Raw genomic sequence first — 27,735 nt, 5'->3', positions numbered from 1 at the left:
CTGTGACACAGTTTAACGCATCGAAACTGTAGGAAGCTGTTTCACAGACGACTGCGATGTTGCAGATCTTGCATCCTGCGTCATCTCTTGACAACTTTGTCGTTCGGAGTGGCTGGCTGCACTGACGCGAAGAAAACAGCACGGTCTGCTTCAGAGACTGACCCGCGAGCCAGAGCTTGTAACTTTCTACTCCAAACAGTCGCATCAGAGTATCAAGGCGCTCGTATGGTGCACTACTGTAGGGAGGCAGGCGCATATTCAATCTTGTGCAATGAAGAAGGGCTTCAGAAATGTTAAGGGGATTGGTTGAAGTTCTCAGAAGGCAATAAGTGCGCTGTGGAGGCGTCGTGAAGGAGTAACACTTCATGTTGCGGTTCAGCAGCAACGCACGGCTTACTTGGGTAGATGGAAGGCCGTCCTCTTGCCAATCATCTGTTGTGACAGTCGACTGCGCGTCATGCCGCTTGTCCTTCATGAAAATTGGTACGCTGGACTCAACGGCACAAAAGAGTTCACAAATGGTGAATGCCAACGCAAGTCTTGATGTGCAGTAGTAGACGGGCTTAGGGGTGGAGAATCCGGGAGTCGCCGCGGTGTTGGTCGCTCTGTCCATGTTTGCACATATAAGCGTTGGAGCTCAGCTCACTTGTATACACAAATAATGCCTTCTTCTTCTTCTTCTTCTTCTTCTTCTTCTTCTTCTTCTTCTTCTTCTTCTTCTTCTTCTTCTTCTTCTTCTTCTTCTTCTTCTTCTTCTTCTTCTTCTTCTTCTTCTTCTTCTTCTTCTTCTTCTTCTTCTTCTTCTTCTTCCTCTTCTACTTCTTCTTCTTCTTCTTCTTTATCTTCTTCTTCTTCTTCTTCTTTTTCTTCTTCTTCGTCTGGGTTTTCTATATTCCATCCGTGCGAGTTTGTTCACCTTCGTAGCGCGGTGACGCAAATCGACGCCTAGGAATCATTCCGGCGGCTATACATTGTATTACAAATATAAAGGTCACAAACTGGCAACACGGCAATCATAGCACTCACTAACAATGTTTCTTTTCCTCATTCATTCGATAACGTGTGCGTTACATGGAGGCATTACAGCGCAAGAAATTTATAATGGCCTACCTAAGGAGCTGCCACCACCGCAATACCCCCCCCCCCCCCCCCCCCGACGGCTTATGGCATTTCGAACTTAAGATGCACTAAAGTTAAGCTGCCACGAAAGATGCCCTTGTTGCAGGATAATATATTCTGCTAAGCGCATCTGAGTGCGCTTCTCTTAAGCAGCGCAAGGTTTCGATTGCATTTGATTGAGGTTTCGCGTTGATAATAATATTCTTGGTGCCCGGGAAGAATGCTCAGTGGTCGCTGCGCAAGTCTTCGCACTGAAATGGTTTTGTGGATGTGTAGCATCCAAAACCGTTCACAATGTTAGAAAACAGGCCATCGCTGAAGACGATGTTCTATAGCAAGAGCGTTGGGGAACGCGGAATATATACGTCCACTCTACAGCCCATTAGTTACCATTTTCGGCTCATGTTATGTGCATTGGAGCGAAATAAAATTGTAACTAAATAATTGATGTGCCTGTGCACGTGCTTAGCAACGTGTTTTCTTCTTCACCAAACGTGGAGATAAGAAATACCTGATGGGCATCTAGTTTACGATTATCACCATTGCGAACGTAAGCACGGCCTTTGTAAGACAAAAGTTTAATATATTTCTCCAATTTATCGTGAACGTTGCCAGCAGCGGCATTCTTCCCCCGCCATGTTGATTATCTCACCCGTCAATCTATCTTTTTGCCGTCCCTTCTAAGCTTGCCTTTTCTTCGAATCCAGAAAGTGACCCTTAACCACGATTTGGTTTCTTTTTCGATGACATGTCCATGCCAGCTAATTCTTCTTGTTGCTCAAGGAGATCATTAACATTTTTTCGTTCCCGTATCCATCTGCTAACTTCCGTCTCTAATTGTTGCATTTATCATCACCCTTTCGGCAGTACCCATTATTCCGGTTCAAACCTTTTCTTGGCCTCGTCGTCTTATCTTCACGGGTACACCCGCTAACCTTCGCGCAAACGATAGCACAGGGGAGCCTGGCGTGCAAGAAAGGAAAATAAGGGCGAAATACAAAGAAAACATTTCGTGTTCAGAGATCGAGGAACAGTAAATACCGGATAAGGAGAAGCGAATTTTAATAGATTTACGCAGGCGTTTGAGGGCAAGTTCATTAAAAGAACCCATGGTTTCTCACGTTAAACTTGTGCAAGACCTTTCAACATGAAATATGGCTGTAGCGTCGCGGTTGTAAGAGAGAATGAACATATTGTAGTCTTCTTTAGCGGTAAGCATATCGATATCGATTAATAGATTAAGTCCACTTCTACCACTCCTCTATCAGCAAACAAAACGCTTGTGAAAACAGGGCTTTCATCTTTCATCTTTGACATCCTTACTAAAGGACTCGCAATAAGAGAGCTAAGGCCTTTATCGGGGAAAAGGTACTTAGGCTAGCTGCGGACACGGTGCACCAGCTTACCTTTGATATGTCATAGTCGCGAAAGCATCGCGAAGTGGAGGGCTCCTTCCTAAGTCTATACGATGCGTAACAACTCCCGTCACATTGCAACGACCTCAAGAATCACAGAACGCCAGCCTTCATAGACATTTTAATCGTGTCTTGGTCATACATCTGGGCATTAAGATATAAGCAACATCTTAAAGAGCAACTCTAGAAAAACAGAGCAATGAATATGTGATCTCATTTAGTATGCGGAGCGAGAATCCAAACACCAAACACACATTCTTCTTTTAAATAAAGCATTTTTTTCCGCTGGCTGTTTACTTCCGCAGGCTCATATCTCTGAAGTTTGTGTACCACGCTGAGATCTGTATTTTCAATCCCAATGCAGGCGGATAAGACTCGGCAGAAGGTGCACTTTGCCTCATCCTTTAGTAGAAAAATGACAGACGCCAACCAGGCTAATTTTGAAAAAACACGACGTTTCGGCACCGGCTCGGTCCCTTCTTTACGGTGGGACTACGGGCGAGGCGCAGCTTGGCTTTTTAAAGGGACACTGGGAAGAACTCTATCAACTTTTTTTGTAAGCAAAATTTGATAGTTTGGCATTTCATGGCTTTGTTGCCGCTTTTCCGGGCGCGAAAGATGCATTTATTTCAAAGAAATTTGGATTCGAAGTTGAAAACGTTATTCCCGCCGCTCTGATTCAAACTCAGGGAACTCTTATTACATCACGGCAACTCTTAGGACGTCACAGAACGGAGTGACGTGAGACGTGACATAAACGCAGACTCCGTGATTTCTGACGGCCATCGGTGCGGTACGCAACCTTCCTTTGCCAGCCTCAGAGATTCGTGGATCCATGAAGTAAGGTAAATTCCTCCAAGGTGGCGCCTCTTGTCCTAGGAAGTCATCACGCTTGTACTTGCGAGATTGGCCTGTGGCGGCGATACCTGTATTGTGGTTATTGCTATTTTCTACATTAGAAGAGCTTTGTTTTCAGGAAGAGTGGCGTTTTTCAAGATTTTAGAGGCCACGCTTGCATCATAACAGAGCCACATAGACCCCCAAGCAAGGTGGGCATGAGGCCGTCGCCCGGAAACCATTAGCTGGCACCTAATTTCAGCTTTAATTGCATAATGCATACTCCTGGGGTGCTCTACATAAAAGTGCCGAAGAGTGCAGACTTGCTCTCCAGCCGAACGAGCGTTGATATCAATTTTCTAACAGTTGTACACTTCCGTATCAATTCTTTTTGTGTAATGTACTCGATTTATTTGTCTCTTGGTCGCACCATCAGTGAGAACTTGTCATGGCTCACCACAGATTACTTTTCAGCAAAAAAATAGGTACCCAGTATTGTGCGCGAACAGCTTCAGCAGCAAACGGGTTTCCCATGAGGGATTCCACCACGTACACTTGCGCGGAGACGAGATGGGACTTCTTGCGGCGCATGGAATAGCAAAAGGTCAAAAGTAGCAGGGTTATCGCTGAGAAAGGAGGAAAATATAAGTGCGTTATCGACGACTGCCTGCTGCGCAAACTGTGTCCTGGGGGGAAAACTTTTGATAAAGGGTCCATTTAACAGACCCTGACATTTTGCCCAATAATCAACTACGATGTGTTTCTTACCATCAAGAGATAAGGAATGGCTAAAAGAAATACCTTTCCACTGGTGCTGGATCTTAGACGGGCGCTGGCCAAGGGAAAGCGGCATGTGACATGGCTCACAAATGGTGGTCGGCAGCCTGCGTTTAGTCCTGTATATCCTATTGTTTGATTTTCAGATCAGCGAACTAGGGGTAAGCTTTTTTTGTTACCTTCGCAAGTTAATGTGCAAGCGAAGCACTGTTCATGGACTCGTTACTAATTTATATCACTGTTGTAGCAGTAGCGATACCGACACGAATCTCTGAGCACAGACATCTGCACCGTCAGTTATCTTGTCGCTGTTGTATCGATGGCTTACGCAGGCAGTTGTGCGAATTCGCCTTCCAATGCTCAATGCGAAATCTACTGTGTAGAGACGACCAAATACTTGTCCTGAGCAATGAATGAGCGCGCGGCGAGTAAGTATACACTGGCATCTTTACCACTGTCTGGGGTTCGGTAAGCATGTTATCCTGCGTGCACATTCTCACGGACAGTGTTCAACTTCTCACATCTCTGAAACTTACATCGTGCTCTCCTGGCAGTATTGACTGTCACAAAATCGTAACCGAGCGTACTGTTCGAGCTCTGTAGACTGGTATGCGGACGGCTCTACGTCCTATGTAAACAGATCAGCCATATGCTTGTGCAGAAATAAAATTACTACTGATAACAAAAAAAACTATTTTTTGTAGGAGCGGGACGTGGGCATATCTAGTAGTTATCTGGTTAGCTAAAGCTCAAACGGTGTTGTAGATTATGGAAACACGACTTCCAAAATGTTGTGGCAGTTGAAGCCTCTGGAATGTTTGAAATACAGCTATAGGAAAAGAGTGCAACAGATTTCGGCCAACAAAGCATTAAAAAGCCTGTCAGTTTTCAAAACAACTTGAAACGTTGAATTTTTGTTGATATCCTTCGGAACTAAAACTTATCAAAGAAATGTAAAAATTAAGAATTAGGTGATGCCGTACAACGCCATGAGGAGAATTGAATGCGCATGTATACAATGACCTCCTCAAGGGGGCACGCAAGACAACTGCAAATAGTCTTCTATCGATTGATTATGCCGTTGTAACGACAGATGCAACTACCACTCTTAAGGGAGCAATTTGGAGGTGTGAAAACCATATATGAAATATCATTACTGTTGTTAGCAGCTGTTTGTTTAGACACCTGCGGTGAAATAAAACCCTCTTTCTGAGGATCTTTAAGGTTAGCATACATCGCCAATCGCTTTAAAACAGTGATCACGGCGTGGTTGCCCGTCTTGACGTCACGAAAGAGAAAAATGTCTTTTTTTCAGTTATACTTTCTAAGCGAAAAATGCACACTTTTCTGCCGAACAAATATCAACACGGCCAGGAAGCTCCAAACAATGGGTTTTACTGCATGGCATCCACCCAAGCGCAGCCGAACGGCTACAAAGAAAAGCTGTACAGCTTTCTCAGAAATCTCGCAGTTCAAGAAAAATTCGAGTAATTACTCATTTATTACAATCCTACTCAACCTCGGGGTTTCCCCTAAACATTTGACCAACACTGTTCCCACTTCAAGTTAACGATCAATTCGCTCTCGCCCTAAGCTTGCCGTCCCGGTTAGCTCAGTTGGTAGAGCGACTGGTGCGGTGAAGCTGCAATCCCGGGTTCGAACCCCGGACCAGGACGAATTCTTCTATAACTACGAAGTTTCTGAGAAAGCTGTATAGTTTTCCTTTGCAGCCGTATGGCTGCGCTCGGGTGGATGCCAATGAGTAATTACTCCCTTATTACAAATCTACTCCACCTTGGGGCTTTTTCCCCTAAACATTTTACCAACACTGTTCCCACTTCGACTTATTGACCAATTCGCTCTCGCCCTACCATAAGCTTGCCGTCCTGGTTAGCTCAGTCAGTAGAGCGACTGTTCCGGCGAAGCAGTGGTCCCGGGCTCAGACCCCGGACCAGGGTGAATTTTTCTTTAACTACTAAATTTCTGAGAAAGCTGTATAGCTTTTCTTTGTAGCCGTCAGGCTGCGATTGGGTGGATGCCAGTGAGTAATTTGCTCCCTTATTACAATGGGTTTTATTAACAATAAAAACTGAATGGATTAGTCTTCCGTGTCCCTTCGAGTACCTGCCGCTACCTTCAACACGCCGACGAGCTTCATTATTCAAAATGATAGAAATTCCGTCCTTGTCTTACTTGCCTGTTTTATTTTACCCCTTTGTTACTCCAAGTTTAACTGAATTGAAGTAGCAACCATGTAACTCTACTTTACATAACAGTGAGAACTACTTTATTTCATTACTCACTTCAGAACACCTTTGGGCCCTACCCGTGTACTAATGGACTTATTTAAGCGCCAGGTTCACGAATTGTTTGAACATTTCGGCGCACCTTCATTAGAAGCAACCTAACCGAGCTCGCTGCAGGAGAGATCCCTTTTCATATAGCTGCAACTAACTATGTCTTCTGCCAGCTGTGGCCGCCCTATCGGCGGAAACTCCAAGCTCATCCTCCAAGCTGATTTTCTGCCACTTCGTGCTACGCATTACCTATCTTGTAATACATACCGTCACCGTATGGTCCAATCGGTTATCCTGCTTTCACATTGCATGCCCCGCCTGCGCCCACTTCTACGTATGTCGATTCCGGCGCATTTTCAATCTCAGCGTTTGCCGAGTTTAAGAACAGAGCCGTGTGTAATGTCTTTTAGTTGTTTTTAACACTGCTCTAGCATTTAAGTCACTAGTCTTTGTACAAAGGAGATGCGAATAGTTTTCATTTTTTATTGGGAAGCTGGGCACAATGTTTCATGTTTTCTTATTTTCATCTATTTCAGGTGACTCGGGACCCTAGAGGTGAGCCAAGCGATAATTTTGAATACTGCTGTAGCGGCTTGTTATATTTAACCGCCAAATCTTCCAAAAATTATGATTATATTACTGGAAGCAAAAAAGTCCCAACGATCCATAAGCTTGACCAATTTTACATTGAAATGCCGTCAAGCTGTTTTATACCACAGTTTATCCACCCCTGACGCAAGCTATACTTTTAGCGTTCCTAACCAAACCGGCACATTATGTGCAGTGGCCTGAAGAAGTACACTTTTTAGCTTTTTTTTCTGACCGCACTGGTTATGACAGTTCGTCACCATCATCATCCTTACTAACCCACTGAAGGACAAAGGCCTTTCCCATATCTGTCAACTGAACTTAACTTTGGAAATCTCCAATGCATTATGACGCTTCGTAAACTATTATACCTCTTCGTCATGTACAACATAGTATTTGCATAAACCTTATGTCATGAATGAAAAAATTATGGAAGGGAATGCTCATATATAATTCACCCAACCAGGATGACGAAAGAACATATCAGTCTTGAAGCATGACTGAGAGAGAAACAATATTTCCAAAATATATATCAGCGGTTTTTTATGTAACAACCACATAATCTTAGCCTAGACGCCTTTTTGTTTGCCACAGTAAAAAGCTTAGTATTTTGTCAACAATTCTTGTTTGTTCTTTTTATGTCAGAAGGCCAACAAAGGTATAGCAGAAAAGAAAGCGTTCCACTTTCTTTCATCCATTAGACAGCGTTTGGAGGGGTAAGCTTCCCAGCATGCCTCCTGACGAGACATTTAATTTCTAATTGAAGTGTATCTCTATTGTCTCAGAATAGTTGCACAGCAGTAACATTACTCGAAAGTCCCTGCTCGTAACTACGGAAATGACGTGTAAAACCTGCACAAACTTTTGGACTTGGAGCGGTCTAATTTTCAACTTATCGCGCATCCTCGATTTAGTATCTGGAACCGAAGAGATAGTAATTACGACCCCGGGATGTTTGGCACTAGACACCGTAGACTCTAGTGTCCTACTCAGTGCTGTTGTATGGGGCGGTAGATAAGATCTAGAGCCAACAACAATCCTGGCATTAGGCAGCCGATTCGCACTTGTGCACTTACCGGAATTCTTTGCGCGATTGTATTGCGGAAATGCAGCAAAGGGGTGCATCTGTGGGGAAGCCCCCTTAATGAGGCGGTGATTAATCAAATGTGGCTTTGGCCGTTAGCACTCTTTTAGGGCTGTTATGTGCCTTCAGAACACACCGCAAATCAGAAATACCGGCAAAACGAACAAATGCTCTTGCCTGAAAACAAAGAAGAAAATGTTTCTAAAATGTAAGGATTGAACCTAAATATTCTCTGTTGTGGTTCAACACCTTATACCGCATCATGGCTTAGTCGTCGGCTATGGTAATTGCAAGGTCAGAATAACATTTCAATTGAGCATGCAACCTTGAGAAGCTGCCTTCTGTTATAGCATTGGATTTAAAAAATATCTACATACCAGGATTATTTTCAGGTTCCTTAGAGTACGCGGATTACGCACAATCCGTGTATCCCGAGCAAAAAGAGTATGCTGTCTGTAAGGTCCAGTTCTTTTATTCTGACGTCTTGTTTCAGGGGACTCGAATCTTACGGGATTACGGAGAATAATTAGGGCACGTTATTCTGAAAATGTTTACTTTCAGGAATGATTCGAACAACATCTAAAGTTAATGGCTGCTAATTAAACTCCTCATCACATCAATCCCTCTCTGTGCATATCACAGCGTGAAGTACGCGAATAAAAGATAGTTTAAAAACCGAAACCGAAGTGGCCAGGACAATTTTTTCGTTTTCGCCGACTAACTTCTTCCAAAATCACCTGCAGTTATATTCCCAAAATATTCGGGGCAATGGAGTGTTTCGTGAAATAAAATTTGCTCCTAATAATCAAATCGTTTAATGCCTAATAAAATGGACATAAAAAACATTTGTTTATGCATTTCGCTACACCTTTTTCAGACTTAACTAACAGTATTCTTTCGAAAGCCTCGTAATAGTGGCATTTAGCCAGAAGTGGAAACGTTGAATGTGCGAACAGAGAGGAGAAACTCTTTTTAATGGAATTGTGCATCGTACCTACTGCGAGACGCAAATAAAAAAGAAATTGAAACAACTCTTTCGTCGGTGGTTCCTCTTCACATATGCCATAAAGTACAAAATAGACAAGTATGTAATACAACAGCTGAGGATTACCCAGCCGAACGTTTTACATCATAGGCAAGTGTGAAGATTCCTGACATGTGATGTGATTTCGCTCTTTAAAAATGGTTTTAATATGTCGTAATGCTCTACAAGCAAAAAAAAAAGTAGATTGCTCACCTACGAACGACGGCACTGCGTTACTTTTTCTTTTCAGTAATGTTTTCGCGTCCTATCAGTGAATGTACTTCTACTCTCTTCGTGAAAATAACGTAAAATAGTAACGCACCAATGTATTTTTGTTCCAGCACCATCACAAGTGCAAAACTTCAGCTACAGGATCGTGGGAGACGTCACTGTTCGTTTTACATGGGAGAAACCAGCCAATACTAATGGCCCAATAGATGCCTACTGCTTTGATATTTTAAATCAAGACCGGAATGAGACGGCAATTATTGACGTCCCAGGCGACGCTAGAGATCGTGCTTTGAACTTTACGTACCCCTTCAGCCAGTTTAATGTCACTCTGGCGGCATATAACCGGGATGCGCTTAATGAAAAGATATTTCTTGGTCCTGAAATTGAAGTCAGTTTCGAGACGTTGGGGCCAGGTGAGAAATCAAATACTTTTGATCATCATGTTTTCTCACCTATTTTTGCCGTTGTGAACTATACTGCGGAAATTCATTAAGCCAATCGACATCGACTTCGGCAGTTCGGACGCTTGCTGTTTTCCGTTTTTATTCTCAAACGAAACTGGTCACGCTTGAAGGGAAACAGAATGATGGATTCAGGTTCATGGTAGCATGATGACGATTCTCAAAACTATATCCACCTATGGCACATGGCCGGAGGGCAGTTTCGTGAATCGTCAGCGTATATCTCGGTTAGTAACGTACCGAAACGATGGGCGAAATATTCATCACTCCTGCTTTAGGCACTTTTACTAGCAGTTCGTTTCACAGCCGGTTGTATTTCCTAATGACACCATTTTCCTGGACGGCAAGTACCGCAACGCATTCTTGAGTCGAGACCGTAATTAAATAGCTTCTAATTTATTTTACTCTGTGTAAGTTGCACGGGACAGGATTGTTTTCATAAATTCCCAACAGATTGCCTTTTATTCTATTCTAAGTGCTTTTGATTTATTTGTTTACTGTTTTTTGTGCCGATACTACAAACCTAACCTTGGCTAATAAGTGTGTCCGCGTAACACATAAAAAATTTCAGACGCAGAATTCCGCCGTGAATGATGTGCTTTAGGCCAGCACTTGACCAAATAATCCGTGTGACAGAGCATTTTCTTCTTTTTATTCAGTTTCAGAAGAGAAATTGTGTGTTTGGGGGGAAAGATAGGGTCCATGCGCCTGGAAGGTGAACATGCAGGCATTTGCAGCAGTGAAAGCACTGGCGAAAGTGGACCAGGGGCACGATGACGCCGGGGAATCGGGTTTAAAATTGTTTTTTTCATGAAATTACAGAAAAGACAATGCGTCATTTTCTGCATGATAATATTACGGCACCACCAAACGGGCAACAACAAGATTGCGCCGGCAGCATAAAAGCCCGAAGAGACTTGAGCGCTAAGCTATTAATGTATGCTTCTTAGCGCCGACAAAGAAAGAATGTAGTGGCACAGTTAGGTCCACCATATTCTTCATGAAACCGCGGTCAGTCTTGTTGGCTCACTTGCGGCAATACTGGGACATTATTTCGGCACGGATTACCAAATGTTTCATACGTGAAAACAGAGAGTGAGAAAGACTTTGGCAATGTTGAATGATAGCGCGAGCATGTTTTCATTTCATTCATATCCAGAAATTTAGGGAAAGCGCATTTTTCAACAGAAAGTTGTTTATGAACGAAATTTTTTCTGCATATATCATAGGACTGGACCATAACATTGACTACAGTTCCAGATCCACCCTCAGGACGCTTCTAGTTTTTTGCTATTTATAGCCAAAAACGCTTCTCATTAGTTTTTTAAGGCAGCCTTAATTACTCGGTGTGTGCAATACTATCTTTAAAAGCAAGATTTTTCTGCACATGCAAAGATTAGGCAGTTCGCATCGCTATATTCACAACAGTATCTCGTAATGTTCCGCAGTTACCTCATAATTAACAGTGATGTCCGAGAAATCTGGACTTAAACAGTTGTTTTTTCGCTAGCCTTTAAAGTGTAAATAACGAAGACATTCTTTGGCATCGGATTTATGTCACAATGCACGACGCTACGCAGGATTCCTTTAAGAACGGCCTTCCCTGCTGCCTTCATTTAAAGCTGCCATTGTTTATTCCCATCAGTTCTTAGTAAGACGTTATACACCGTCAGTGGGAGTGTAAATACTGGTTTAAAGCTAAACACTGAACGTTCATCATACTTTTCTCCGCACGTAAAAACAATTAGCTGCGCAAAACTAAATTCCATGCACTTTCCTTTCAGGCCCATTACCTCCACGTCCTCAAGTCGCAAATGTCACGAGCAATAGTGTGCGTTTGCAATGGGAAAAGCCGCAGGATCCTAGATATGATATCACGGCTTATAATGTCTCCATCACACCAGCGCAGAGCTTCAGCATTGCCAACAGAAGTTTGACACTTCAGCACCTGAAGGCCTGGAAGCGTTATGATATCGGAGCGGCCTCCTGCATCAACAGCACACATTGTGGCCGAGAGAGGCGTGTGCAGTTTGGGACAAAAATAGCAGGTGCGGTTCTGCAGCGTTATACAAGTGCAAAGTGCACATGGTCGTCGTATGACCACTGATGTAATGCATTTGTCCGGCTTATACCAATGGAGAAAGCGAAATTCCGGGACGGTCGTTTTCTGCAGAAGGATCCACAAAGTTCGGTTTTTAGGCGTCCTAACGATGAAATTTTCAATAGTTTTCTGTTAGGTGTTTAATTCGTCAACAAGTCAGATTCAACGATATTGCTTCAGTCCCACAATTGTTTTGTTGGTACAAACAATAGACGTACAAACGCAATATTGTCCATTCCAATGTAGTTAGGGAACGGGAGTTTAGCCTACAATGAAGACAAGCCATGATGTCTGTGATCAAAATTATTTAGACTGGTTCTCCTAGAGCGGTAAAAAATTTGATTTTTTCAAACCCTAAGAGCACGATACTTCTTTACGCAAGTTTGCTATTATTATGTGAGTTTTTGGACTTGTGTGCATTAGTATACAATGTGCGAAAATTCGAACATCTTTGCACATTCCATTCCATGCCTTTGGATTAGCAGTCTGAAAGACCGCAATAACCAGTTAACGTCGAGTCCAGGTAGAGCTATAGGTACCGAACTTTATTCCACAGCGCGCCACTACCGGCATTTATATTCCCTTTAATTGGCAACAAAAATTGCGCATACCAAATTATTCACTTTTAACGTAGCGATGAGAAATGTCCCCCACAACCTTGTTTTAGAGCATTTTTGTGGCCAACGGCCAATATTTGCAGCTACTTTTCTGATCAGCACATGCTTTCCTTGTTCTTTCACTGGTCGGCTCCGTCTCTGATAACGGAGAAAAATAGTGGCATTACTTCCTTACTGCTAACCCTAATGTCACAAATTCTGGCTACCAGTGAACGGTAAAAGGCTGGACCAGGAAAAAAATAGAATTAAAAAGTGCGCCACTGCATCACATTTAAAAGGTGTTTCAACAGTCGCACAACGTCTTCAGCTTCTGGTTTCTAATTGACCATTTCGCTTTCAGCGCCATCTAAGCCGTTGAACATGAGGGTCGACTCAGCGGGCCGCAACTGGGTTTTCGTGCAGTGGCTAAAGCCGAAAGAACGCAATGGACCTCTCAGTGGTTACAACATTTCTGTTAGCAGTGGCACAGATCTGTTTTCGGCGACCACTACAGAGACCTCGCACAACTGCACGGAACTGGCATCCGGAACCACGTACATGGTTTCTGTATACGCCTTCAATCAGATGAACTCGGTGACGAAGCGAGGTCCGACTGTGTCAGCTCAGGTTTCAACGCGATATAATGGTAAGCACACCGACTACTGGTGTCTTTATCGCAAACTAAAGGTGTCGAGTCGCTGTACTACACAATCAAACAAAAACAACATAGAGAAGTTAAGGAAAAGTGCACATAATCTTAAAAATAAGGCAAGAAACCTGGAAATATCTTTATGCAATGTTCAGCACACTTCATTTTTTGTTGTTAGTTTTTGTGACACTGCCTATACGTAGATTGTGGGGAATGATTTCGCAACCCACTTCCCACCAAATATTTCAGACTCCGGCTTACGGGTTTTCTCTGGAACAACGATCCTCTTCACCATACTCATTTCTCTGATGGTGGTTGTTGTAGCATCGACGTCATTTTTCTGCAGGAAGTTGGATAACTCTGGGTAAGTAACTAGAAATAATATGAGCAATAAAAGTGAATAACAAATGAATTGAAATTTCCTGCTCTTCTAGTGCTTGAAAATTCTTGTCTGCATCAAGGGTTCCTAGTATTACTCTCAGACAACGGCACCAGCCATTGAATCGTCACACTCAGCAAGACAAGCACGTTTTCTATTGCTCTATAACGCACAGCTTATTTGAAGTATAACCCCTTGCTACCGAGCGAGTTAGGAAATTATTTTGTCGACCTGTAGCCATTCTATTTCAAGCCGCGGTACGATATGGGATAGCTCTCAGATGTTTGACGCTTACAGCAGCGCATATCGCGGTCTCGGCAGCAGAAGTTTACAGGATGCGTGTTCCACGGAAAGAAACTATATATTTTACGTACGCATATTGATTCAGTCGTCTATTATTGTTACTAGTCGGCGAAGCATTATGGTCTTTTCATGCCATCAGACATTTCAGGCAACTGCGTTAATAATGCGCATAAATATTTTTTCTTCGCAAATCTACGGCCCTCACTTTTGCTCTGTATCGTATGTCAGTTTCCAACGCTCAGGCATGCTTGCAACCACATTAGAATTGCGAGAGCTTTTTCGGCATAAGAATGTCTTACGAGGTGCGTTGGGCAACAGCGCGCGGAAAAGTACATTGCCGACCAAACGAATTAAGAGGACTTGTGAAATGCCTGAACAATAACATGTCGAATTCGGCGTGAACAAGGCGCGGTAGTCGGATCCTCCTTGTTTTGTTTCGAGGCACGAATAAAAAGCGTGGGTATTAAGGAAAGGCCAACATTCTCAATGCGCCCAGCACCGTTAGGCCTTGCCTACTGTGAGACCAGTGCTCTGAAACACTCTTTCCAAAGGGCGCAGTGGTTCCAATCGTACGCTGAAGGGCCTCTGCTTTAAGCTGGTCTGGAGCACAGGATCTTTAATATATATATATATATATATATATATATATATATATATATATATATATATATATATATATATATATATATATATATATATATATATATATATATCTGTGAAGTTGAATGAGCATATTTCAAAGTGAGGATGAGGATATCAGTACTTCCTGAAAATACACAAATATGCATTTCATTTGAAATTTAAAGGTTATCTGAGCACTCTAACCCATGGTGATCTCACAAACTGCTGGTGTTGTTGATGAATTAAAGCGGAAAGAATTTTGCTTAGTACAAACGCACAAGCACATTTAGAACGTGAAATATATAAGAAGAATGTGAAAGATATAAGAAGGACCTAAGACAAAATGTGAATTACTTCCGTGACACGGCACACCTTTCACTAAATGTACAAGTTCGCCCTAGCAGACACAGCGAACTATGACATATTCCAATATGCCGCGCAATATATGGTACATATAGCATAGCAAACACGCTGCCCCATCTTTTAAATAAATTTCATGCCGAAAAAGTTGATGTATCACGAGCATGCCACAAAAATATACAGGATGTACGTGCTACTTTTTAGATTTCATCATGCTTTCACTGCGTCCTTATCTCTTTCGTTGCATAAAGTGTTCACCTGATTTGAATAATCAATGACATGTTTTTCTGTGCAGTATATTTTTCTGTTGCTTTTTTGTTACCATTTTTTTGTGTACGTACGTTGCCTGCTGCCCTGCAATGTAGGGGCCGAGGGGCACGTCAAGCCACAAATTCTAGCTTTTTTCCTTCGACCCTCACCATGTATACATAGGAAATAAATTTATATTGAAAATTGAAATTGAGCATAAGGCGAAACCATTATTCGAGCTCACTTTTAGGGGTTCTCATCAAAAACACTATCCTTCTTTTCCTTTCAGAGAAGCACTAGCATTGACAAGTGCAGGAAATTTTAGCATCAGCAGTACCTCACAGCCAAATTTAGAGGAATAGCCTGCCCCAACAACAGCTACAAGAGACCGCATGTGCTCCAACTACTTCCTTGCAAAGTGAATGTCAGCTAAAGAACTTGCTCCTTGTCTTTCAGCTGCATGATGCCTTCCTTTTCTGTAGTCCGCTATATGTACCGGATAAATGAACATACTAAATAAAACTTGGCTGCGTTCTTAGCCACACTTTTAAAGAAGAAAAATACGACAGCATTTTGGTTGCGTGCTATGTTGTCACGAATGAATGTCTAACGTTCTTACCTGGGTTAAACTTTGCGTCATTTCGTCAATTTAAGTTTCTTGCGTCGTTGCATTACAACTCGGCCAGCATCCGCGGTCACTTCTCGACCAGATGCTGCCAAAGGGGGTCTGATATGGGTTGGAATGAAGCCCACCCCAGATACGCATTGTTGGAGTTCATTACAAAAGATTTAATGCTCACAATACGCATGCAGCTCAGCCATTTCCAAGTAAATGCCTCTACCCAAGTCAGTTTCAAATTTTGGAGATCTCTCGACCAACCCGTATTTTAATTGTCACTTGCCACAATGAACAGGTTGCTGAAAAATCGGTGGCCAGGTTGCCATCTGCCATTTTAGGCAGATTGCGAAGACTTCACAATGTCTCGTGACCTCTATTTACTAATAAGACAATTTCGCGACACAGAAGCTTAAATTTTTTCTGAGACTACAACTTAGAAGCTGTTCCAATAAAATAATAAACTGAAAGAGTTAGTGAAGAGTTCATCAAGAAAATGAAAACGGCACAACTCGTAATCTGTACTTTTGACGTCCAACAACAAAGGATCATTAATGCACATGATTTGCAGCTGCCTCGACTCAATTCTTAGTTTGCAATATCAAGCTACTGGCTGCTTTAATCGAAAGTCGTTTTTCATACTGGTGATTACGGTCCCAGACGAGATTCATTCCTTCATTTCTTCATATCACAGCCATCACAATACAGGCTTACATTTTTCCGAAAACCCGTCGTCTCCTTCTGCTGCATGAGGTTGCATAAATTAGGATCCTTACGTATCTCAAGGTGTTTCTTGTGCTGCCATTGTATTGTTTTGTAAAGTTTTATTTTTTCGACCTCATTGCTTATGACTGCTAGAACGCGTTGGCTTTGACAGACGAAAGTGCAGAAGGCAGAAGTAATGCAAATGCACACCCTCAGCTAGCAAGAAAGCAAAGCTTATAACCCTCCCTCATTAACAAGAAGAAAATCCTTAAGAGATGTTTTATAGCAGCACAGCCACGGGGGTATCCGAGGGCTTTCGTAACATATTTGACTAAAATCCGCCCACTATGTCACCCTGAGTGTTTTGAAGCATTGTTCGAAGTCTTATGTGGCGAAAACCTCTGTATTCCCTTATCACATTCCATAGACTTACTGCCGCAGTGTGAGAAAAACGGTCTTCGTTAAAATAAATATCATTTCATGAAATTGTTCGATGAATGAGCCCGAGTACAATGGCAATACGAACTGCTGCACATTCTTATATGTGCTGCGTGAGATCTGAAAAAGTGCAAACAAATTACGGAATGCCAAACAACCGCAGTACCTAACCCCAAGAATGCTGTCCGTATGATATCTTCTGTACACTTTATGCCATCTGTTGTTTTTTGTTGTCATTAAAAGAATCTAAACAACTTTACAATTCTGCAGGTGATGGTCATTTGAGAAATACAGCGCGGACATGATTAATAAAGGCTAACATCTGAGGGTTCCTTCATCGCATTAACATACCTATTTGCCATTCATAGCTGAATAGTGCAAACAAAACAGCAAATTTTGAAGAAAACGATTGACAAGCGCGTCGCACCGATAACTGAATATCAGGACCACGTTCAGAAAACGAAGTATCACGTGATAGTAAGGGTAACACTCCACGAGAACAATATTGAAAATACGTGAAACAATTAATTCACTTCCACTAGAGTTTTAGCTGCAAGAACAGTCCCATGGCTTTGAAATCTATCCTTGAATTTATACGGGGCCTATGGCACCCTTTATTTCCGCAGTCTGAGAAAACACGCGACAGGGAGCCTTATTTCAAAGGAAGACTGTTTTGAAAATCTTCAGAGCTTAGCTTTGCGGCTTAGCTTAGCAATGAGCGAGTGCTGATTAATTTTCTAGGAATGCGATTAAGAAGAACCGCTGCGGTGAGCCCAGCTGTCTTCGTTCTACAGCGGATCGTCCATAGAACTTGCAAAAATGTAGTTGCGTTTCAGGTTCCGTGCCAATGCGCTGGTTGCATGCTCAGCCTTCTGCAGCGGACCTCTAGCCGCTGCTCTTCGGCACTTAGTGATGACGTCACATTTGCTCCAACTCATCCTCGGCTACACCTGGAATCCCAAGGGAAGAACTTCGGCAAAAAGCCCACACTGTAGCAGCAACGAGACAGATTTGGCACACATTCATATTCCAATCCTTCGATGAAAAGGTGCAGGTGCTAGAGATGCTATAAATGGATTCGAAAATAAACGTGATAAAAAAAAGGTGAAGAAAACAAATTGCTTATAGCCCCTATCTCCTCACCTCTTTTGTTACGAGAATCTCCGCGTACGCACTACTGGCAGCACCTTTATAATTATGAGGTCACCAGAGGTGGAAGCTGCATTTGAAGCAGCTAGCCTCACATTATTGGTGATGTGAATCACCGCTTTCTTTCTTTCGGCACCCTGCTGCCCCTCCATTTATACATAAAGCCGCTAGCCGCAGCCCCCAGTCACCCCTGAAGGAGTCGAGGAGGCTTCAAAATATTGGGTTTAAAATAAAAAACGTTTTGGTAGGAGACGTGTAAGAGCTTATTATAAACGCCGATTTTTGCGCGTATCCAGTAGGCAATGATACACCTCAATTCACTTCAGAAAGACCACAACTCATCATTCTCAGAAAGCACGTCACGATTTTGAATCCTCTGGCGGGAGGTTATTTAAATCTGATTCTTTCGGCGTCGAATGCGTTATTTACAGCGAACAGTCACTGGGTGAACATGTCCGTCATGTCCCCTTATATCAACAAGGGGGATTCATGTAGTAATAATAACATTATTGTTTATGTTCCAACGAATACTTTGCTTACAATTGTTCAGATAACAGTTGCATTCAGTGAAAAGAAATCTATTATTTGACTTCGCGCGCACATGAAGCAGAAGCTCACAGAATGCTCTCACGAAGCGTTGTAAGGTGGTCAGAAACGTTTTTGCTAAAGGCGCTACGTCAGCTGTCGATAACGGCAGTGGCAAAACACGTTGCTACTACGGAGAACACGGAGACACGCATTCAAGCAATGCATCAAGTCAGTGTAGCCTGTTGCGTACTTCTGCGAACAAAAAATATATCATAGCACGTTGGATCAGACCGTAGCATTACTCTCTGTTTTTATCCTTTCTCTGATGTGCCTGACTGCTTAGCACTGCCTTTTAAGCCCTTGTTTGGCCTCAACAAACCTGTGTTTTGCATTTGGCTTGTTGTAATGAAAAGTAATTGCTCGTGTGTTTACAATCCTACCCGACATGTTTTCCTCGATCAGATCTATTCGTACTGTTCTTTAATATTAGCCAAATGTTTAACGCAGTGCACTTTGCGCGTGTAGCGACAGCCACTGTTGGATACAATCGCCAGTCTACGCAGGCTCACAACAACGCTGTCGCGCCTCACTGGAGCGTTGAGAGCGACAGCCCTGAGCTATTTTCGAATGCTTCTCTATCGCGCGTGAACGGCTGCGTGGCAACAGCTACGATCGCCAGAGGAATGTCTACTACAGCGGATGTTTTGGTCGTTCTCTAGCTCGCCTGCTGCAGCAACGTCTCTCTGCACCTGCCGTTAGGGGCTGAATGAAAAAATAGGCAACGTGTGCTGCGCAGTTGGGCGCCGCCATTCCCAGCACGAGGTACCACGGTTTCCAATGGCTGTGCAGTTGTTTTTGCTCGCGTATATTTCGCTTTCAGCGACCCTTACTGCTACGGCATACGGCAGCCTACAGAAAAGGGTAAGTTATTGGAATTTTGCATCAACTTCTCAGCGTTTAAATCGTATATATCTACAATATTCTGCTTTAAGTGTGGCAGTTTTAAGCAATGAGTTTTTGAAAAGTGATGTAAACTTTGAAACAACTGAAAGAAATCATTGCATTTCTTAATGGCCACTTTCGGGCATTTACTTGCTAGCATCGGAAGCACTGTCCAGTTCCCAGATATTTTTCGCCGTTAGAATTCACCATGAACGAAACGGATGCCTCTCGCTTTGAGCAACTGTTGTGACACGTCTTTATGCAGGACGCCGTTCCATAAGACGCAAAGGGCGAACTGCGTTCACCGCTATGAACGAAGGTGGCGCTGTTGATCATTCTTAAGGTTAGGTTACATGCAAGATAAATGCCTCCGAAAGTAGAAGACTGGACCGCCGCCGTAGCTTAGTTGGCAGAGTACCGTAAGCGAAAATCGAAGGTCATTGGTTTGGATCCAACCGACCGTGCGATTGCTTTTTTTTTACTAAGTAATCTGTTATCTTTCCGCTAGAAAATAATTACATCATTAATTTCCTTGTGATCAACATCAAAAATTAAAAATAAAAAGTTAAACGTTCTCCAGCGCTTTCATTGATTTCGATTACTGTTGGCTTCCTTCGGTTGCTTGTCATAACGAACCCCTCTTTTTCCTAGCCTTGCCTGCTCAACAGCCGTTCTATACCTGTCAGCTGCGTTCGTTAATAAAGGCACATACATGTGTTCATGAAAGCCATAGACGAATACGGTTCTTTGTTTTTCATAATAATGAATTCGATAGCATTACAGTTGTGGTCACACCAAAACACCACCGATCTCAAAGAAATTCACTGATTGGTCGAGAGGCCACGTGACCCTTGTGCTGTCACCACAACCTTTCCACTTTGGCAGGTTGCAACCTGGTCAGCGGATTGTGAGAGACCGGCCCATCTTGACAGGTGGCAGCTAACCTAACGATTGGTAGGCAGAGGTAACATGACTTTGTGACGTCATCGAAACCTTCCCAGCGTGCTGTGAGCAGCCTAGTTCCGAGAGAGCAACCTTGACAGAGAATCGAAATCAAAAACAAAACAAAAGGCGATATATGCATATTCCGGAACCGGTACATCATAGCGGATCCCTGCTATCGCAGGTAGCAATGTGAATATGGTGGCTCATGCAAAGAAACTAACACAAACACACACAGAGGTTGCTGCAGGCGCTGCAACACATGTGAAAAGTAATGCTATCGCGTTCCACTCTTAAGGTGGCTTAAGCGTCCCCATACTTTTTAGCCCGACAAACGTATACACATTTCTATTTTCTTCCTTAATTAGCATGAATTCATCGACATGCAGAGAAGCCTTTAATGTATACTTTCATTCCTTCCCGTGCCTGCATTTGGGAATTTATTTTAGGGCTTTGTGTTAAACGCCTCAGCAGGCAGCCATCATAAAGCATTCATATATAGTACTAATTACTGTGGTCTCACTTGTAAGTAATGTGAGCGGTGGTATTGTTTAAAAATTACTGTCATTTTTTTCATTCATCTGCTTGTTTCTCACAGGCTGCGATATTCCGCTGACATAAGCCGTTGAAGGAAAGGTTACGAGTGTTCTGTAAAGTGGATACTGTCGGTACTTGAGTAGCAGTGGGCATAGTACTAATAAAACGCGGTTGACGATGGGTAACTTCATTTGCAAAGATTAGAAATTATGGTATCGCTTTATTTCTGAACGCTGGCAAACTTCAGCCGATGCCGACAAGTGAGCTTGCACGATGACGCTTCAGACATGCCTCAGGAATTTTATCGGTGCGACTTCCACCTCAGTAAAGAACTTGTACACTCAATGTGGAACAAACACGTTTACAAAACCAGTTAGTGTGATTGCTTCGCAGCTTTTATTTGAAACGGCAGCTGTTGTGCGTGTACTGAGGGGAATCGCGCGTGGTTAATGAAAATGTATTACACAAGACAACGAACAACGCAGCGTCCTACGTTGAAATGCTTTTCGGCTTGCAGCCATGTTTTCGTTCAGCGGTCGCCTTCGCGGTCCCACTCCAAAAACTCATAACTTCGTAAACTTCATTACTTCATAACTTCATAAAAACGTTGCGTGAGTCAAATTTGCTTGCAATTTTACTTAAGTTGATATTGGATGCTTTACGTGATCACCTCATCCCCCAGCCAATTTATTTATCCCGCCGTTTTGATCAGAATCTCAAAGTCGGAATTGTGTCATGCAACACGAAATGCTTCTCGCAGTCATTCCTGCCGCGAACCTCACGTGACTGGAACCACCTTCCCGCAGAAGTTGCTGGCATTGTAAATTATGAGCAGTTCCGCGTAGCAATAGCTAACATTGTATATTCAGATGCTTTTTAAATATTCTTGTAACTAACTGTATTTTCTCACTGTTTTTTTTTATATTTACCGCTCCGACTTTGTAATGCCACTGGCCCTGAGGGGTAATGTAAATAAAATAAATAAATAAATTACATTTTTCTCCCCATTAAATATTGCATGGAATTTCAATTCGTAACAGGAAAATGTTGCGCAGAGCATGGTTCCTTTCATCGGTGGATTCATGCCTCACCTGCTGCTGATTTTCTGGTGACCGAGGACATAACCAAACAATATGGAAATAGAAGCAAATCGTTACATACGCCGCCCATGCGTTGCAGCATTCACGACCGAAAAAGAAGTTTGGCGATTAATTGCTGAAGGCGGCACGAATATTTGCAGACACGCTCCTAATTGCGCACAAATGTCTGGTGATGCTTTCCTTGAGTTCCTATAGGTGAAAAAAACTATTGAAGTATTGCCTCCTGTTGAGAAAACAGTGAAATTCATGCAGATAAGCGAGAAATCTCTAACTCGGTGAGAATCATACGAAAATATAGGGCTGCCAAGAAGGAGCTCTTGGAGAGAAAAACCAACCAGGAGAAGAAAAAGAACCCAAGCGCGCTGGCCACCGGTTCCACAACAGGACGCCTTTTCTGAGTGCAAGCCTGGTCGCCACTGGCGTGGGTTACATAGGCCTTTCACATCGGTCAGGTGATAGAGGGTTGATTAGGAGTACGGGCGAAGTAAGGTTGGCTATAGGGTGCTGTAAGTTGTCTAAATTCGACTTAAATGAGCCGTGGTCGGGGCGGGGACACACCGATTGCCGGTACGGACAAGTAAAAAGCCGATTTAATGACCCTATCAACTTGGAAAGAGTGTAAAGGAAAATGCATCATTATATCCGAATACGCAGAGGTGTCAAGAAACTTTTAAAAATATATAGGTAAGGAGATTACAAACCAGAGGTGACCAAACCGTTGACTAGCAAATTTAGGCTTCTCTGTCACTCCTTCGTCATTGTGTTCCGCTTAATTATAGGTATATTTAGTGTCCCGAGTATATTAAAGAGGACGAAATTACAAGTGCTGTTGCAACTAATAGCACAGCAAACACAACCATTTTTTCATTTTTATAATTTAGAAGTCATTGATAAGAAACCAGTGTCGAAGTTTTGCAACGCCTAGGGCTCAAAAGAATACTCAAAAGTCTACGTGAAAGATGAAACCTATAGAGAAAAAAGGATGTAACTTGAACCGCATGGCAGCATGAATAGAAAACCACCGTTCACTCCCGTTTGGAGATGTTTATCCACACAATGTGCAGCGGATTACACTACGGGAGCTGTGCGATGTGATTTTCTTTAAATTCTTTAATCCTTAAATAAATGAAAAGAAAATATTTTATGTGGAATGCATGGCGCAGCTTCAGGTGCGTTAGAGAGTGCATTAGAAGGACCGTCTTACTCTCTTTCTTTCTTAATAAAAGCGTTGCCAAGTTTCCATGTCATAGAACAATCCTTGTTTATTGCTTTCTTATAAAAAAATGAATGCCTAAGAAATCTATAGACAACCTCACAGTTGTGTAAATCTCAAACTATTAAGCAAACTAACACAACAAATTAGGCCTGCACAAGTGATAAAAGCTGCCCATATTATTATATATCAAATAAATATGAACCGCACTGCACTACTGGCTTTTCAGATATTCTCCATCAGCCATGAACACTTGCTACCTTCACGAGTTGTGAAGCAGAGAGTGGTTTGGGTGCTGACCACGCCAGCATGGCTTTTTTTTTCTCTCCCTGCTTCAGGAAGCTGCTCTAACCAAGCGCGAGGTGTGGAAGGAAGCACCTGCGAAACTCTGTAAGTTCTCAGACCATACGATTGATATTCACGTTGAGCTTGATTCAGTGCAATTCATTTGAAATTATATTCTGATCTCGCCCTGCATAAAACAACCTATACTGTCACTGAGAAGTCCGCAGTCTGATGGCTAATACTTCGCATCTTTTTACACACCCTGAGATACGTTTACTCTTGTCTCGTTTCCCATGGACTCTTGTCTCGTTTCACAGGCGAGTCCATATTGGCTCCCATTGATTCCCTACTAACCAAATGCTCTTTAATGCAAAAAATAGCTTCCTGGTACATCTTTTTTTTTCAATTAAAATGGCATCCCATCACTCTGCCCGTTTTAGCCTTGGTCTGACGGCCTCAAGCTCACATCATATGTGAGCCACAAGCCTGCTGCGATGGTTTTCATAAGTCATATTTTGTACTAGGCGCGAACACACACAGAACACAAGGAAGGGAACGGGATAGAGCGCTCTGTCCCGGACAGAACGCTCTGTGCCGTTCCCTTCCTTGTGTTCTGTGTGTGTTCGCGCCTAGTACCAAAGATGAATTGTGACCAACTCGCCCAAGAAGATGTTCTTTAAAGTTTTCATAAGTGCGGGATCTGATCTGGTTGCGGGCGCGTGATAGCCGCATAGTTGTAGAAATTATCGCTTTGGGCTCTGAGCACGCTCTCAGCACTGAAGAGGTCGCATGGTAGAGTAAGCTACACATAAAAGAAATTTTACCTCACGTACAGTAGTGCGAGAACACTTTCCTTCGCATGCAGACCACGCGGCATTGAGTGAGCAGTGTTCGCACGAAGCAAAGGGCTTTTGGCGCAAAATCTCCCCGTTTGCATCGATAAGGGAAAGACCATCGACGTTCCGCTTAAGCCACACCTAACACGCGACTGCCTGACCGGACTGGCCTTTGGCAACACCAGGAAAACGCTGCAAATAAAGCACACAGCATTCCAAGTTCTTAATGCTGTCTCTTTAATCTCACAAACGAAGTCAGCGTGGTTGGCAACCCCGCCGCGGTGGCTCAGTGGTTAGGGCGCTCGACTACTGATCCGGAGTTCCCGGGTTCGAACCCGACCGCGGCGGCTGCGTTTTTATGGAGGAAAAACGCTAAGGCGCCCGTGTGCTGGTCGATGTCAGTGCACGTTAAAGATCCCCAGGTGGTCGAAATTATTCCGGAGCCCTCCACTACGGCAACTCTTCCTTCCTTTCTGCTTTCACTCCCTTCTTTATCCCTTCCCTTACGGCGCAGTTCAGGTGTCCAACGATATATGAGACAGATACTGCGCCAATTCCTTTCCCCCCAAAACCAATTATTAATTATTATTGGTTGGCGAGTTTGAGGAATGCCGAATAGGTAGCTCCTTTGTCGACATGGCATTGCTGCTTGCTTGTAGAGGTCGCTCTTTTATAGCTGCCAGAAATGAGTCGTGTTTTCTTGTCTATCTTTGGGATACTAGCATCAGTTCGCTCACTCGACACAAACGCAGCAATTATGGCATGATTGCAGAGTTTAATTGCTTTCTAAATGTTACAGCTTCTGTGATTGCTGACTTCAACCTACAGCCCGTCAGCTCAACGTCCCTGCAGGCAACATGGCGGACAAAGTACGAAGACGGCACGATGTACTTTGAAGTCTGTCTACTCGTTCCCTTTGACAAGACGTGTACTCACTACACCACCGACGCTAAAAGCCAACAATACAGGTTCGACAACCTGAAGCCCGATGCGCAATACAGCGTTAGTGCTAGCTACGACATAGTGGTTAAAGGCGCATACCACAAGTGGCATTCCACTCGCACCGTCAAGATGCCTCCTCCAGGTAAGGCTCCAGTATGGTATCTATATGCAATTAGAAGTTGCCTTACTCACTAACTCTCAAGGGAACCTAGCGGAGTGGCCACTTTATTACTGCACGCCGCGCTATGACATCCCAAGAGCATATAGGCGCTGTGCCGATAGATGGCATAGTTTATTTCTACATCGCATAAAGGAACTCTTAATATGTCTCTTGAGAGGCTGGGTGGAGAGCCTTTAGGGCAAGACCTTACATTTACCACTGTTTTCTGGAGAATAATATTTCGCTAGGTAGACCTGTTGGGCTATATCAGAGAAACATTATTATTAATTATTTATTTTTGTTATTATTAAATATGCAAACATGATTTTGTTTCGATCTTATTAACCACAGTTCCTTTCCTTCAATGCGAGGAAATATTGTTCTGCACCACTCTGGAAAGTTACAGATACTAAAAAGATCAGCAGCTTCTTGCTCTCCGAAAACATGGATTCTTCTCACAGATATGCGAAGACTGCTTGACCTGAATGCTAGTTTTTTTCCTCTCTCTTTCTATTCAGGCAATGCACTGTGTCTTATCTGAAATTCTGCTCTAAGCTCTCCTTTCGACACTGTTCAATGAGCGTCAATTTCGCGCTACCAGTACGTTTTTGCGCTGCTCTGTATTCGTGGGAAGGTTTCTATTGCCTGATAAATAACAAAATGAATGACATGACAACTGTGAACAAAGACGACGAGAAAAATCACCGGTTGCATTTGTGGTCCTTGCGTGCGGTTAATCCATAAGCATTTTTCGCGTTTTTAGCACTAGTTAACTCGGCCAAGTACTATTTAGTGCCAATTAGTCATAACGTTTTACAAACTATTGAATAGCTGTAAATAATTTTTAATCAACGTTCATTTTCTCTTAGTTATTGACCATTAACGTTTATTTATTGTTTACTAATTAGTACCTAGTGTCTATAAATTATAGTTTGTCTTGTAACCATCCTTTATTAAGTACCTACCCAACGAGTCTAGGCAAAAGCATTTCGAACGGGAAATATTGTGTGGACGCAATTTTTTATACATCGTGAGATTTCGCTATAACAATCAATATAGTCACAGATCTCCCGTAGACAGGCTTCTATTTTTTTTTGGTATTAACGTTTTTGCTGCCGTCAAAAAAGTTACCGTTCCTTTTTCATGACAAACTTAACTGCTCCATATTGGTGGTGGAAATACTTTAAAATAAAGATTTCGCCGCACACCGGAAAAATGGACCAGTACCTTCAATATTTCCATAACATTCCTTTAACATTTTCCAATATTCAAAATTTTTGTCCTAGAATCTCCAACAAGAACTATCTGTCATCTGTTTGCTATCATCCACTGTTTGTGACTATCGATCATGAGGTTTAGAGTAGCCACTTTTTGTGTATACGCCGAATTCGCGGATGAATGGGGCTTATCGCATTAATAATCGTCAATGCGCAATGAGTGGTCAAAGTATATTATGGCAAAAAGAAACATGTGAGTTAGCACTAACTCTAAGATAGTACCATTATGATCTCTTTTTCTTCCCCACTAGGCTGGGAAGGCGCCGCATCGTCGTTTGCCTCTAGCGGACTCTTGGTTCTGGCGCCATTACTGTACTTCGTCGCAAGATGGGCGGCATGAACATTCGCAGGAGTACTCTGAGCACCAAGCTTCGGCACTACTCAAGAAAAACTCTCGAAGTCAGGAAATGTTTCCGTTCAGTTTACTACAGTGCATCAGGCTCCTTGAGCGTGCAAGCGGAACGCATGTTTGTGTGGTAGTATTTCTATGGTGTAGGGAACCCTCATTTTGCGCCCACAATGGCAGTCGTGTGAGATAAAATGGGGATTTGTTGCTCTTTAGTGTGGTACGCATAATTTATTTGACTATTTATGCTGCAGATATGAGAGTATGGTAAATATGCCAGTAACCCTGAAATGGGCATCGCTTTTACCAAATGCAGTACACGTTAAGAAATTCATCTGCAAAACTTACTACAAATTTAAATAAACATATTCTTTGCTATCTCACTGAATTTTTGTAGCGTTTGTTTGTTTGCCATTTCATACGTTCGTTTAGCAGCAAACAGTAGTGCGTACACCGATGAGCGTGGCTAAAACTTCTAATAATGAAGTCCATTAAAAAGCACACCCTCTGTGAAACAACTAAAAAACACGAAATAATGTGCGAAAACAGGTTTTTGCTTGTGGACACGACCGCCAACTTTTGTTGGCGTGAAGGCCCAGGTGCGCTTTCGATCTCCGAGCAGAATGAG

General features: G+C 42.8%; 2 protein-coding genes across 4 annotated transcripts; both read left to right on the top strand.

Moving 5' to 3' along the window:
- Positions 1-4,164: 4,164 nt before the first annotated feature.
- On the top strand, positions 4,165-15,585 carry LOC144105450 (phosphatidylinositol phosphatase PTPRQ-like). 3 transcript variants are annotated; one of them, XM_077638572.1, is made up of 7 exons: positions 4,166-4,309; positions 6,982-7,000; positions 9,483-9,785; positions 11,618-11,881; positions 12,892-13,176; positions 13,429-13,543; positions 15,381-15,583. In XM_077638572.1, exons 1-7 carry the CDS (start codon positions 4,241-4,243, stop codon positions 15,451-15,453), a joined length of 1,128 nt encoding a protein of 375 aa, XP_077494698.1. In that variant the 5' UTR covers positions 4,166-4,240; the 3' UTR covers positions 15,454-15,583. The 3 variants fall into 3 exon arrangements, with proteins under 3 accessions (XP_077494699.1, XP_077494698.1, XP_077494700.1); XM_077638573.1 differs by lacking the exon at positions 11,618-11,881 and having other exon boundaries at positions 4,165-4,309; positions 15,381-15,585; XM_077638574.1 differs by lacking the exon at positions 9,483-9,785 and having other exon boundaries at positions 4,167-4,309; positions 15,381-15,582.
- A 3,484-nt stretch (positions 15,586-19,069) lies between these two features.
- Positions 19,070-27,515, top strand: LOC144104254 (uncharacterized). The gene is made up of 4 exons (XM_077637149.1): positions 19,070-19,448; positions 23,600-23,651; positions 25,182-25,466; positions 27,013-27,515. The coding sequence occupies exons 1-4, from the start codon at positions 19,365-19,367 to the stop codon at positions 27,099-27,101; spliced, it is 510 nt and encodes a 169-aa protein (XP_077493275.1). The 5' UTR covers positions 19,070-19,364; the 3' UTR covers positions 27,102-27,515.
- Positions 27,516-27,735: the final 220 nt, after the last annotated feature.

The sequence above is a fragment of the Amblyomma americanum genome, chromosome 9, assembly GCF_052857255.1.
Source record: "Amblyomma americanum isolate KBUSLIRL-KWMA chromosome 9, ASM5285725v1, whole genome shotgun sequence".
NCBI classification, from domain to species: Eukaryota; Metazoa; Arthropoda; class Arachnida; order Ixodida; family Ixodidae; genus Amblyomma; species Amblyomma americanum.
Note: the sequence above shows the minus strand (reverse complement) of the source record. Positions and strands in the feature narration are given on the sequence as shown.